The sequence below is a fragment of the Canis lupus genome, chromosome 21 (assembly GCF_003254725.2).
Source record: "Canis lupus dingo isolate Sandy chromosome 21, ASM325472v2, whole genome shotgun sequence".
Classification (NCBI taxonomy): domain Eukaryota; kingdom Metazoa; phylum Chordata; class Mammalia; order Carnivora; family Canidae; genus Canis; species Canis lupus.
Genome location: NC_064263.1, coordinates 5469282 through 5484888, shown reverse-complemented (window position 1 = coordinate 5484888; position 15607 = coordinate 5469282). Strand labels below are relative to the sequence as shown.

At 36.9% G+C, this 15607-nt stretch overlaps 1 protein-coding gene across 13 annotated transcripts in view; it reads right to left on the bottom strand.

The window, feature by feature from the left end:
* MTMR2 (myotubularin related protein 2) overlaps positions 1–15607 on the bottom strand; it is a 121531-nt gene that overhangs the window by 14234 nt on the left and 91690 nt on the right. For all 13 annotated transcript variants that reach the window (XM_025419200.3, XM_025419198.3, XM_025419199.3 and 10 more), the window contains 3 exons: positions 14574–14723; positions 13446–13634; positions 1467–1652 (listed from right to left, as the gene is read on the bottom strand). In XM_025419200.3, coding sequence (XP_025274985.1) covers positions 1467–1652; positions 13446–13634; positions 14574–14723 — 525 coding nt within the window. The remainder of the gene's footprint in view (positions 1–1466; positions 1653–13445; positions 13635–14573; positions 14724–15607) is intronic.

Genomic DNA, 15607 nt, shown 5'->3' with positions numbered 1-15607 from the left:
AGATGTTACCATGTGGTAGACACTGCTTTCAGTGCTGGAAATAGAACAGTGAATGGAACAAAGGGCTGGTACATTCTACTCAGGGGAGGCCAGCAGGACACAAATAAATAAGAAAACATATAGTGTGCCAGAGGGCAGTAAGTGAAAACACCCTGCTGGTGTTGCTGCTACTTTGTAAAATGTGGCTGGGAAAGGCCTTTCTGAAAAGGTGATATTTGAGCGGAGATCTGAGGAAGGTGAGTAGGTAAACTGTGATGGTGTGAGGACTACAAGGGAAGAAGGTAGTCCACACACAGCCTAATCTCTTACCCCTCATGAAACTTGTTTCTGTTGTAGCAAGCTTTTTGGAGAGAAAGCTTGGTGTGTGCTGGTGGAATGCCCTGCAATTTAAGAAGCCAACACTGCAATTTATGTTAGTTTCAAATCAAGTGTTAGCTCCAACAGATGGGCCACAGGAACTCGTCCTCTGACTGAGGAATGTGTGCATTCAGCTACATTCAAGCTTCCCAGCATCTAGAAGAGAAATAGTAATAATAATCTCTAATTCTCATTAGGTAATTTTGGCCTTCTCTTCAGTTCTGTCTGAGTTTTAGAGATTCGAATGCAAGCACATGTCTGCTCCTTACCATGAAAAATCTCATTTCCCTGCATTTCACAATATGAATACATATGTAGTTAGAGAAGTCTACACTTCAGAATGCTGTATTACTGAAATTCAGACTATATCTGAAAACATGTATATAATTGTACTAAGTGCAATACTGTCTGGTTCTCCAAATGCAACAGTAATGAGGTGAGCACATCGGTACTCACAGGGCAGTCCCCATATCATTTAGCCTTCATACCCTTCCTTCAACTACTTCACCTCCCTTCCCCGACCAGAATGCATCCTACTTCACAAGGCGCACAACAAGGATTTAGCGAGTGCCTGTTATTCACACAGACAGCACTGCCCTAGTTCCTGAGGGGTCCAAACACATTAATAAGATATCCAGTCCAAGTTTCCACCAATTAGGCATATATACCAGCTGACACAAAGTAATTAAATGAAGTGCGAGGTCGTACCTAATGAGGTGGAAAGAGAAAGTAAAGTGAAAAGTGCAGAGAAAATGGAAGTGGGTGCGATCCGGGAAGACTTCATGGAAGAGATAATATCTGAACTGGGGTCTGAAGGATGGGTAGTATTCAGACAGGGCAGGAAAGAGAGGGGAAGAAAAAACCACAATAGAACCAAATGCAAGAAAAAAAAAAAAAAAAGAACCAAATGCAAGTATAGGAAACTAATTCATCTAAGCAACGTACCTTAGAAGTACTTATAATTTTCAAAGCAGTTATCAATCTTTCAATGTACAGAAAGATACTTTCATCTTCAATTGTAAGAAGAATGTCAAAATAGACAAAGGGGCAGAGAAAGTCCTTGAGTGAAATTCTGTAATAATATAAGGAAATAACAACATATACCCAACCTTAATATGTTCGAGCCAGTGAGTAGATTCCAAGTTAGACAACCAGTGAGTCTCCTCAATGTTAGGGTACACAATCTCCTTAAGTTTCCGTAATGATTCTCTCATAACGTGAATATTGTGAATATCCAGGAAAACTAGTTCTGCATTTTGATAGGCATCTTCACTTTCATAACCTCCACCCTTTGCCTGGAAAAAAAGCACACACCACAGGAAATCATAAATGAACTATACCTATTATATGTAAACACAAATGAAAAAAAGTGCCATAAAGTATCCAGCAGCATGAAAGATTATACATACATATCTTTTAAGATCTTATTTATTTATTTGAGAGAGAGAGAAAGCATGGGAGTGGGTAGAGACAGAGAGAGAAGCAGAGTCCCCACTAAGCAAGGAGCCCAACACCAGGCTCAATCTCAGGACCCTGGGATCATGACCTAAGCTGAAGGCAGACACTAAACCAACTGAGCCACCTGGGCATCCAGATGATTCATATTACTTATGAATAGGAAAATATCAATGGCCCAGGACATCTTAACACAGCCACTCTCTATTACACTTTCTTCTTTATAAAACAAGAATAAACACTCACCCTGACTTCCTTATATGGCTGTTAGAAAAATTTTATGTGATACCATATACGAAGGCACTTAAACATTTTCCTCCATATACTTCCAGTTCTACCCAAACATAATTAGAGAAAATGGAAATCAATAGCTCCACGAGCAGGGACTATGTCTATCTAGTTTCTTTCTGGCCCATGTTTTTTCACCTTTCTTCCTTTTCACTTCATTTTAATCTTAATATTTGCAAAATGCTTTGCAATCATGACTTGCCTCAATTTTAACCACGTAGTTATTTCTAAATAAAAAGACGGAACAAGTATAAAAGCACAGAATACCATAGTATATTACTATCCTATACTACTATACTATATTACTATCCTCAAATACTTAAATCTACATCTACAGAACAAAATGAGAAATATCTGGTGTTCAAAATAAGGTGTGGCTGGAAAGAGCTTCACTTTTCTGGACTAATCTTTCTGTCTTTTTAAGTATAAAATTCTCCTATTTTTCTACGAATCATATATAAAATCAAGCTTTTTAGAGAAATAATGGAAAAAAATTAGAAAAATAGTAGGATATAGGGACCCCTGGGTGGCTCAGCAGTTTAGTGCCTGCCTTTGGCCCAGGGCATGATCCTGGAGTCCCTGGATCTAGTCCCACATTGGGCTCCCTGCATGGAGCCTGCTTCTCCCCCTGCCTGTGTCTCTGCCTCTCTCTCTGTGTCTCTCATGAATAAATAAATAAAATCTTTTTTAAAAAATACTAGCATAGCCACTGTAGCTATATAAAATTAAGTGCTCATGTGACTCACACCTTGAAAACAACAAAACTCACCAACTCCTAACCAACAACCATAAATTACCAAAAAAACAGAAGGTCAAGCTTCCTTTCTGACACTATGGGAAATAGTTTGGATTAAAAAATGGCACAGATACAAAGTTAACAGTGTTACACTGGGACCTGTTAACAAGGATTACTCCTGCAGCATGAGAAGGGACTAGGTCAGGGGTCAGAAACACTTTGAATTCAAATTTGTTGTAACAAATTCTAGAAAGATGGGAGTGGAAACTACAGGAAACCAGTCACAAAAACAAACAAAACGAAAATGTTCTAGAATCAGACAGTTGTAGAACCTTGTGAATATACTAAAAACACTGAAATATACACTTGAAAGGAGTGCATTTTATGGCATGTGCAGTATACTGCAATAAAATCGACATTTAGAAAAACAGTAGAGCAAGTAGACAGTAAAAGCAAAACACACAAATGGTTTAAAACACAAATGGGGACAAAGCATTCTGTAAAACCCCAAAACCACCCACAGCCACAAGCTCTGAATGTTGTCTGTGAATGTGTGGAAGAAGCAGAGGAAGCAAAAGACAGTAAAGGACTGGAGAACAGGAGGACTACAAGAGAGCTTTATATTTTTTAGTGTTTGTTCTGCTTCCTGTTTTGGACTTCATCTTCTGGAATGACAGAAAAGCCCAACAGGTCAATGTAAGAAGTGCAAATGAAACCAGGAAGGGTTCTGTGCATTCTCACAGCTGATGAGCCAAATGGGTCTTCAGTAGATCTAAAGGAGTGAATGCTGTCCAACCTTTATAAACTCTCCTAATAGACCAGCCAGGGACCACTTCCACCAAGCACATAATCAAAACTGAGCAAGACAGGGACAAAACAAGACAGAAGAGAAGGTCCAGACAAAACAAAACAAAGGAAGAGAAGTTTCAGATAAGGAAACAGAGGAAGGTGTTGGTTGGGTAGGAGAGACAGGACAGAGCCAGAAGTCCCAGAAAGTAAGACTTCCTATTTTTTAAGGCTACATGCAAATAATAACAGAGGCAGCTCAGTGAAATTATTAGTCCTTCTAACTTCTGGGTACACCTAACTTCTGAACCATACCCTCTAACTGAAGCAACCATCCTGAAGGAAAACTAATTTCACCTAAAAATGAGTAACATAAAAGGATCAAGGTCAAGTCCCATAGGTGCTATCCTAAAAAGAGAATGAACAGCAATCATAATATACTAATATACCCACTGATAACTCCCCTCAACACTGAAATCTTTTTTTTTTTTTGAGATTTTATTTATTTATTCATGAGAGACACAGAGAAAAAGGCAGAGACATAAGCAAAGGGAGAAGCAGGCTCCCAGCAGGGAGCCTGATGCAAGACTTGATCCCAGGACCCCAGGATCACAGGACCTGAGCCAAAGAAAGACGCTCAACCACTGAGCCACCCAGGCATCCCTGAAATCTCTTTTCAAGCAAGCTAAAGACATTAAAAAATAATACCAGGCATTAACGACAAAATAAATTGGAATTAGAAAACTCAAAAATGAATAGAACTCAGTAACAAATTAGAAATGAAAGAAAAAAATCAGGAAGACTAAAGCAGCAGCAGCAACACAAGAGTAAATAAATACAGCAGATATCAAGTTAAAAGAAACAGAAAAGGAAAATCTTTAGAACCATAATGAAATTAAAAAGACGTAAGAAGGAGTCCAGAGAAAGTGACAAATGATGAAGAAAGAAAAAGAAGAGCCAACACAGGAGTCCTGACGAAGAAAGTCAGAACAAAGAAACAGAATACTTAAAACTACATGAAATTTTTTGTAACTGGAAATTACAAATTGAAACAGCACACATGCATACCTGAGAATACAGACCCAGAACACACAACATGAAGACATATTCTGGCAATAACTGCACTTCAAAGAAAAAGAAAAAAGTCCTTTGAATATCCAAGTAAAAGGAGTGACTTATAAGGTAAAGAAATTGAGTTTATTATTAGCCTTTGAAGTTTTATGCCAAAAGAAAATAAGCAACATATTTAGGAAACTCAAGAAAATCACATGTAAGCCAAGGATTTTCTGTCCAGCCAAATGACTTTCAAAGTTTAATAAAAGGACACAAGTTCCTGTTAGCATGCACACACTCAGAATATTGTTCCCAGGAGCTCTTGTTGAAATATTTAGAGAACAACTTCAGACAGTAAAAATAATAACAATAATAAGAATGTCTAGAAAGATAACATATACAAATTGTTGTGAGCTCAAAACATATAGCTACGTGTGGAAGTCAGAGATAAAGGGGAGAGAGAGTATGTGTTCAAAACCGAGAATGTGGTAAGGCTATATGTGCTGACAGTATAATACAATGTATTTTAAAAGTGGGGGAGAATGGGGAGAACAAATGAAAAAAATCAACATTCCAGTAAGTACTGGTGGTGGCAGTATTAATATCATGATTCCAAGACTGGTAAGATGAAGTACACAGTAACTGTGGAACATACATATCTCATCCCCTGGGTCTTTGAAAACCAGGACTCCTGGTGGAAGAAAGGAGATACATACATAATTAAGAGAAGCTATGTAAAAACTGTCTAGCACTGAATACAAATTGAAAGCACCAGTATGAACTCCCAAGGTTCTTTATCTTTCAAAATATATAAATATTCCCTAACTCTATTTGCAGGAAAGACATCGAAACAGTACAAACCCAGCAGCAAATATCCTCAGCATGCCAGACAATGGTTTGCAACAGCATTCAATACTCACAGGAATGAAAACTTCTTGGACAAATAGCTTTTTCACATCTGGGGCAAGCAAAGCACAAGATTTCGGAATGAATCTGCTATATCTCTTCATACCAGATAGCAAAGATTACTACAGTTATGTCAAAAGAACTCGAGAGAGAACTTGAAAAGCCTCCCTCTGACCAAAGATGAGAAATTTTAAGCTCAAAAAAATATTATCTATGATAGATTAGAAAATGTGAAATATATTTAAATTCACGCATTCATAATGATACTTTAAAAAATTAGGCACTTTCATAGGATGATAGGAAGCAAGCTCACCACTGGGAAAACTGGCTAGGAAGAAAGAATCAAGTATTTTTCCTGGCTTTCTTATATGAACTAAATTCCTGGTTAAACAAAATACAGACAAAAGAGTTTCTTTATAGAAAGAGTTCAACCAACAGCTAAAAGAGAAATCATGAAATTAAAATACCACCATTTGCAAGCCCAGTGAGTTAATGCATCTAGGCACTGAGCAAATAGCTGTGAACACCTCATAAAAAGAGAGTCAGCCACAAATGACATGCCTCCTGATATATCCCGTATAGCCATGCCAAAGGTATCAAACCTGGATCTAAATAAACCTCCAAATTCACATGAAAGAAAGTCAAAGAACAGAAAAAAGGTTGAACCCCATCATAACTCAACAGCTAAATCTGGACTAAGGGAACTCCACAGATAAAATGTCAAGAAAAGAAAGAGATGGGCAAGAGGAAGACTACATATTAAGAGAGACTCAGAAGACATATTAAGCACAATATTAAAAAAAAAAAAAAAGGCAAAACAAGAGTCCAGCCAGGGATGTATACTTTGGTAATGGAATATAAAGAAATACAACAAGACGGTTATTATAAAGTCAGGACTACGGTTACTTTTAGTAGGATTAGAAGGTGAACTGGATTGGGACACAGCACCCATGGAAGACTTAGTGGCTGGCAAAGTTGTAATTCTTGACATGAAGATGATGATTTTGTCATGTCATGAACATCACAAGAAGATTTGTCATGTTCGTATTAAGTTATAGAAAAAGTTGAGAATTCAGGTAAAAAAAATACCTGTCACAACAAGGATATACATTTTTGCAAATTAAAAAGAGAGGGATAACTGTGAGGATTGGGTGAAGGTAGCCAAAAGGTACAAACTTCCACTTAAAAGATAAGTTCTGAGGATGTAATGTAAAGCCCGAAGACTACAGTTAACTATATATTGTATATTTGAAAATTGCTAAGAAAACAGACCTTACAAATTCTCATCACAAGAAAAAAAAATGTGTAACCATATGAGATGATGGATGTTAACTTATTGTAGTGATCATTTCATAATACATACACATATCAAATCATTATATTGTACACCTTAAACCTATGCAATGTTCTCAACAATTATATCTCAATAAAAACTTGGGAGAAAGACATCCAGGCTGGTAAACTGAATCAATTTTCCTGAAGAATACTGACAGTATGTAACAAAACTCTTTAAAAATGCATACTTTAAATTCTGAATAATCATTATATATCTAGGATACTCTTAAGGAAATAAAGATGCCAACAAAAGATATTTATTTCACTGATATCTAAAATAAGGATGCCTAGGTAGTTCAGTTGGTCAAGGGCCTGCCTTTGGCTCAGGTCATAATCCAGGGTCCTGGGATCAAGTCCCCCATCGGGCTCCCTGCTTAGCAGTGAGTCTGCTTCTCCCTCTCACTCTGCCCCTCCTCTCTGCTGTGCACGCTCTCTCTCTCTCTCAAATAAATACGTAAAATATTTTAAAATAAGGAAATAAATACTTAAACACTTGATATGAGAAAAATGACTAAATGAGTAATGACACAGCTGTAACAAGTACTATTAAAGTATCTTTTAAGAATATTGTATTAGAAGAAATAATTCCGATAGCATTAAGAGGAAAGACAAAGAAACAAAATAATCAACATATAAGCACACAAAAAAAATGGAGGAAAACACAGCAAAATATTAGTGGACATGGGTGATTTTTATTTCCTTTATTTTTCTATGTCTGCCAAGTTCTTCTATACTAGTACATATTTTGTAACCAGCAAAATGTACCAGTTAATAAAATATATTAGCCTTTTAAAAAGGGGATGATTTCCAAACTGAAATATGTATCAGAATGATTTTTTAAGATAGGGAATATAACACTTTGCATTACCACCTATCCTGCATTACACTTCTTTTTCCTTTTCCTCTCATGCTAGAAAACATACTAAGTCTCCCTCCTGCTAATATGGAGTAAAGTTTCAGAAGGGGAACAAGTATTCACTGGAAAGATATATGCTAGTCCCTGTGAGGCAAGCTTCACATATACATTATCTCATTTCTCCTTTAAGGGGGAATAGTTACAGTTTAATAGAGAATGCCTGGAATTCACAATGCTCTCAAAACACTAAATAAACAGGATGGAAATAATTAGGTGCAGGCACCATAACTTAATTAAAAGGATGATCATCCCAGCATTGTTTATAAAAGGAAAAAACCCCACAAATAACCCAAGTATCCAACAGTTGATATTATTAGTTATTGTAGCATTAAAATAACATTATAGATAAATGTTTATTGGCATAGAAAGATATAGTGTCATGTTTTAAAAAGGAAGTCACAATTATTATCCCACTGTTTTAAATATATGTGTGTATGCATATATTCATAGGTCTGGAAGTACAACCAAAGTTTAATGGTGTTACAGGATTTACTGTTTTAAAATGTTCTTCTTTTCACTTATCAGCATTAGGTAATTCTATAATACAGATCCATTGCTTCTTGGGGGTAAAAAAATTTTTTAAGAGGTAACTTACCAAAGCTAAATTATATGTCTCCTCTCTCCTTCTCCTATGGTAGATTTTGTCAATTGGACAAAAATTTCTATTTCCACAATGTAAATATTTATTCTACAGAAGAAACCAAGACTATTGCTCCAGCTAACTTCAAGTTCAGGTTGAAAAACTTGCACAGGTGGAGGGCAGTCAGCAGAGGGCACCACCAGTCTCTGGGAACACTGCTCTCCCGTTCCGCAACCACAGAAGCTCAGTCGGCGGTCAAATTTGGAGAAAGGAGAAGATAATTGCTGAACATTTATTATGTGTGTGGGCACAGGATTATGCACTAGTTTTTATTAGATGAGTTTTGCCCTAAAACAATCCTGTTAGGTATTATTATTCTCATTTTACAAAAGAGCAAATTAAGGTCTAAAAAGGTTAAATGGGCAAAAGACATGAACAGAAATCTCACAGAGGAAGACAGACATGGCCAACACGCACGTGAGAAAATGCTCGGCATCACTTGCCATCAGGGAAATACAAATCAAAACCACAATGAGATACCACCTCACACCAGGGAGAATGGGGAAAATTAACAAGACAGGAAACAACAAATATTGGAGAGGATGTGGAGAAAGAGGAACCCTCTTGCACTGTTGGTGGGAATGTGAACTGGTGCAGCCACTCTGGAAAACTGTGTGCAGGTTCCTCAAAAAGTTAAAAATAGACCTGCCCTACGACCCAGCAATTGCACTGTTTGGGGATTTACCCCAAAGATTCAGATGCAATGAAACGCCAGGACACCTGCACCCCGATGTTTATAGCAGCAATGTCCGCAATAGCCAAACTGTGGAAGGAGCCTCGGTGTCCATCAAAAGGTGAGTGGATAAAGAAGATGTGGTCTATGTATACAACGGAATATTCCTCAGCCATTAGAAAGGATGAATACCTACTATTTGCTTCAATGTGGATGGAACTGGAGGGTATTATGTTGAGTGAAATAAGTCAATCGGAGAAGGACAAACATTATATGGTCTCATTCATTTGGGGAATATAAAAAATAGTGAAAGGGAATAAGGGGGAAAGGAGAAAAATGAGTGGGAAATATCAGAAAAGGAGACAGAACATGAGAGAATCCTAACTCTGGGAAACGAACAAGGGGTGGTAGAAAGGGAGGTGGGGGTGGGGGTGGGGGTGACTGGGTGTTATGCTATATGTTGGCAAACTGAACTCCAATAAAAAATAAATAAATAAAAATAAAATAAAAATAAGATAAAAAATAATAAAAAGGTTAAATAATCCATTGCCACATGGCACTTCACCGTGACCCCATCAATGCCAGTTGGTGCACATAGCCCACGTAGGGGACACCCTCTGAGTGCCTGTCTCTAGTGGCCCAAGGGGATTGTATTTCTGGGCCCTATGAGTCCGAGACAATTAGAGACATAGCTCTTGACAGGCTACCACCCTCTAGCCATTATACATTCAGGAGACTGAAATACATCTTCAGTCTTCCTCTGAAAATGGCCCAACCACCTACTAGATCTAGAGCTTTAGCCTGAGGGACAAGCTTCAGATTGATAACACATCTAGAGACTATGGAAACACTCTCAGGAAACATAAGCTGAGGGATACTATCCATCTATAAGCTCACTCTGCCCTGCTATAGCTTACCTGTACCTCCAGAGGAAAAGCCCATCTACTTGTCTGAAGCCTCAAATTGTGCAACTGTCACTAAGATGACAAGCAAGGTCTATAGTTGCAGTCCCTGAGGACTGGGTATATTTGCATACCTTAAAAGCTGCTGAAAGTCTAGCTCCCAATCAGCCTAAAACTGGGAGATGACTAAGGTCCTTCCCCTTGGAATACCCAAAGTCTCAGTGAGTGTCTGCTTTCAGCTTAGGGCATGAATCAAGAGTCCCGGGATGGAGTCCCACATCGGGCTCACCACAGGAAGCCTGCTTCTCCCTCTGCCTATGTCTCTGCCTCCTGCCTCACTCTCTGTGTCTCTCGTGAATAAATAAAATCTTAAAAAAAAAAACTTTCAGAAAACACTCAACATAATAAAGGCCACGTATGATAAGCCCACAACTGTCGTACTCAATGGTGAAAAGCTGAAAGCTTCTCCTTTAAGATCAGAAACAAGACAAGGATACGCAAACTCACCACTTTTATGCAACCTAGTATTGGAAGTCCTAACCAGAGCAATTAGGCAGAAAAAGAAATAAAAGGCATCCAAAATAGAAAGGAATAAGTAAAACTGTAACTTTCTGTGGGCATAATTTTATATAGAGAAAACTCTAAAGACTCTACCCAAAAAATTATCAGAACTAATAAATGAATTCAGTAATGCTGTGGGGTATAAAATCAATATATAAAATCTATTACATGTCTATACATTAACAATGAACTATGAGAGAATTAAGAAAACAATCCCCTTTACAACTGCATCAAAAAAAATAAAACACTTAGAACTAAATTTAACTAAAAAGGTGAAAAATTGGGGATCCCTGGGTGGCGCAGAGGTTTGGCGCCTGCCTTTGGCCCAAGGCGCGATCCTGGAGACCCGGGATCGAATCCCACATCGGGCTCCCGGTGCATGGGGCCTGCTTCTCCCTCTGCCTGTGTCTCTGCCCCTCTCTCTCTCTCTCTCTCTCTCTCTGTATGTGACTATCATAAATAAATAAAAATTTTTTAAAAAAAAGTGAAAAATCTTTACACTGTAAACTATAAGATACTGACAAAAGAAACTGAAGAAGACACAAATAAATGGAAAGATACTATATGCTCATGGACTGGAAAAATTAATTTGAAAAATATCATATTTCCCAAAGCAATCTACAGATTCAATGCCATCCCTATCTACTAAATTCAATGCATTTTTCACAGAAATAGAACAATCTTAAAATTTGTATGGAACCACAAAATATCCCATTATCCTGAGAAAGAAAAACAAAGCTAGAGGCATCATGCTGATTTTAAACTATACTAGAGGGACGTCACGGTGGCTCAGTGATTCAGCATCTGTCTTCAGCTCAGGGCATGATCCCAGTCCTGGTATCGAGTCCTACACTGCACTCCCTTTAGGGAGCCTGCTTCTCCTTCTGCCTGTGTCTCTGCCTCTCCCTGTGTCTCTCATGGATAAATAAAATAAAATCTTTAAGCTATACTACAAAGCTATAAAAATCAAAACAGTATGGTATTGGCATGAAAACAGATACATAAAACAATAGAATAGAACAGAGAGGTCAGAAATAAACCTCATGTCAATTAATATATAACAAAGGAGGCAAGAATATACAACAGGGAAGGACAGTCTCTTCAGTAACTGTTGCTGAGAAAACTGGACAGCCACATGCAAAGAATGAAACTGAACTACTAACTTACACCATAGACAAAAATCAATTTGAAATTATTAAAGACTTGAATGTAAGACCAGAAATCATATATTTCTTAAAAGAAAACAAGGCAATAAGCTGAATGACATTGGTCTTAGTGATCTCTTTTTGGCTCCTACTCCAGAAGCAATGCAACAAAAGCAAACAGGACTACATTAAACTAAAAGGTTTCTGCGTAGCAAAGGGAGCTTCTCACTAGTGAATGGGAGAATATATTTGCAAATCACATATCAGGTAAGGAGTTAATCCAAAATATATAAGCTCATACAACTCAATAACAACAACAAATCCAACTGAAAAATAGGCAGAGGATTTAAATAGACATTTTTTCAAAAAAGACAAAAGACAGCCAACAGGCAAATGAAAAGATGCTCAACATCACTACTCACCAGGAAATGCAAATTATAACCATAATGAGATATAACCTCATACTTGTTAAAATGACCATTATCAAAAAAAAATAAACATGATGGAAAACAGTATGAAGGTTTCTCAAAAACTTAAAAGTAGAATCACTATGCAATCCACCAATTCCACTTCTGGGTATTTATTGAAAGAAAACAAAAACACTAATTCAAAAAGATCTGTGTAATATATGTTCACTGCAGCATTGTTTACAATAGCCAAGATATGGAAAGAACCTGTATGTCCATCAGTGGATGAATGTATAAAGAAAATGTGGTGTACACACACACACACACACACACACACACACACACACACACACCAGAATACCACTAAGCCATAAAAAGAAATGAAACCTTGCCATTTTTTACAATATAAATGGACCTCAAGAGAATCATACTAAGTGAAAGAAGTCAGACAGAAAAAGACAACCATTGTATCATTTCACTTATATGTGGAATCTAAAAAACAAAATAAATGAACAAACAAATAATAGATACAGAGAACAGACTGGTGGTTATAGAGTGGAGAGTTTGTCAGGAAGCAAAATCGATGGAGATAAGGAAGCACAAATTTTGAGTTATAAAATAGATGTCATGAGAATGTAACATACAACATGGGGACTATAGTCAATAATACTGCTATTGCAAATTTAAAAGCTGCTGAGAAGGTAAATCTTAAGTTTTCATTAGAAGAAGAGAATGTTGGAAATTTGTATGCTGACGGATAGTAAACAGACTTCACGTGGTGATTTCACAATCTACACAAATACTGAAACATTAAGTTGCAAACCTGTAACTAATGTATTTCAACTGTACTTCAACAAAAAGTAAACAAAAAATTACAAGATTAACTGACTAGGAGCACCTGGATGGCTCAGTCAGTTAAGCATCTGACTCTTGATTTTGGCTCAGGTCATGATCTCAGGGTCAGTCATGAGATCAAATCCTGTGTCAGGCTTCACACTCAGTGGGGAGTCTCCAGATTCTCTCTCTGTCCCTCCCTGTACTAGCGCACACTCGTGCTCTTGCTCTGTCTCTCAAATCAACAAATAAATCTTTAAAAAAAGAGAGAGAGAGAGAAAGAGACTAAACAACTCAAAGTCATTACATCAAATAAGAGAGCCAGGATTAGAATCTACATGTTTGTCACTGGAGAGCCTGAAATCTTTCTACGACACAATGTAGCTCCCATCAAACTCACCTGATTCATGAAACTGTAACTGTAATCTTATTTACTGAAAGATAATCTCACCTTATTGGCAACAGCATTGACACTTGGCCGGGCATCAAATATAAAGATTTTATGAGACTGGGCATTGGAGTCCATGATAGCTTGAAGGTATTTTTCATCCTCTTTGCTTCGCTTTCCACTCACTCCTACCATGGGCTGGCTACACCGAGTGATAGTGGCTTGACTTTCAGGATGAATCCAGGATAAAACCTTAGTGGGGAAGAAAACAGTGACATGCTCTTTATATATTTCTCTATTTATAATTCTTCTCAAAAACATCACTCTATAAAATTCTTTCTAACTGGTTCCAAAGTCTAACCACAAAGGCTGTACAAGACTGCTATAAAAATCATCACCTTTCTTTCAAGCCAATTCTGGCATATGGAAAATCTGCTCTAATCCTTTAAGCAGGTATTGATTTATGGAAGTCATGATTATTTGGAAGTGTTGTCTCTAGAGTAAAAATACATTAAAAGGGAGTTAAGCAAACCCCTTAAAGGTTTATTATTAAAGTGGCAACCAGTCCAACTATAAAGACTTCAGAATGTATAACTTTGTACATAAAATTATTTGAACTGATCTTTCTAAAACATAGTGATTCATCATAAATTCATAAAGTCTTCTTCTTTCCAGGACTTAAAGGAAAAGAGCATCTGCTGCCCTGATTAAAGAGTATATAATAAAAAAAAAGAAATAGTAAACAATAAAGAGCCAACTTTGTTTTCAAGAATCACAATTCTGTGCAGTTCTTTAATATCCTTGTCAGACTCTCCAGAAACTTCTTTAAGTCTTTCCTCATTTTAATTTTACTAAATAACTCATTCTCTAAAATCTCCATAAAAGACATGTTATAGCTATTTTTATCCTGCATCCATTCTCCCATTCATTAACCTCAGCATTATGTAGAGTACAAAAACATTTACTAGGGCACCTGGGTGGCCCAGTGGCTGAGCATGTGCCTTTGGTTCAGGTGGTAATCCTGGGTCCTGGGATCGAGTCCTGCTTCAGGCTCCATACAGGGAGCCTGCTTTTCCCTCTGCCTGTGTCTCTGCCTCTCTCTGTCTCTCATGAATAAATAGAATCTAAAAAAAAAAAAAGAATCTAAAAAAAAAAAAAATTTGCAAAGTCTCATCAAAGCTTCATACTTACTGGGATGCGGCCCCTCGATCTGAAGGATGCCACTCTCTTTAATTCTTCATCAGGAATATTTGCTGGCACAACCAAGAGGGCAGGATATGTATCACAAAGCTCATAACGTTCATTTATCTTTGTTATCCTCCAGCTTTCATTGGGAATTCCCTACATGTGAAATAGAACGTAAGACAAATTACTACCTAAAATATTAAAAGATATTGAAATAAAAGCCATCCTATTTAACTTCTTTTATCTCCACTGTCCATTTTTTAAGTTGTTGGAATAATTACTATCTACCTGTAATGACTGGGCTTTTAGGATGAGATATTCTAATGTAGGGATCTGTGTTCATTTTGGCAGCCAATTATACATTGAAAGATTTCTCAAATCATTAAATACTGATAGGTCACCGGGTCTGTGTGAAACATATCCAATAGGAAGCAAGGACACAGTAAGACTGTAAATGTTCCTTGTCTTAAAAACAAAAACAAAACAGTCTCATTCAGGTTGACTGGATGATTGACTTTTCTGCTATTTGTCTACAGAAAGAAATTTCAGGAAGCAGGTACCAACAACCACCAGAACATTATATATGTATTTATCACGTACAGACCTAAAGTGAAGTTTTCTCTCCTAAATTATAGTACTAATGTAATGCTGCTAATCTGACACATATTAGAAAAGCAAGGGAGTAACAGAAGGCAAAACCAAGAGGCAAGAAATACTTTTTAAAAACTTCTTAAAAACATATCAATTATTAAGCTCTCATTTGGTCCTTCAATATTTACTATAACCAGTCTACTATTTCACATAAGGGGTTACCTAAGTTAGAGTAAGATACTTAAAAATTCTCCATCTTTCATTCTACAGAAAATAGAGCCATTAAATTAATTGGAATTAAGAAAATATATATATTTAAACTTTTATGGCCCCTTACAATCAAACAGAAAAAGAATTTTTAAAGAAACCAAATTATAGTTTTAAAAAACATTTATTAAGCATTTATTATAGCAATTATAATTAAAAAAAAACATTTATCAAGCAAGAAA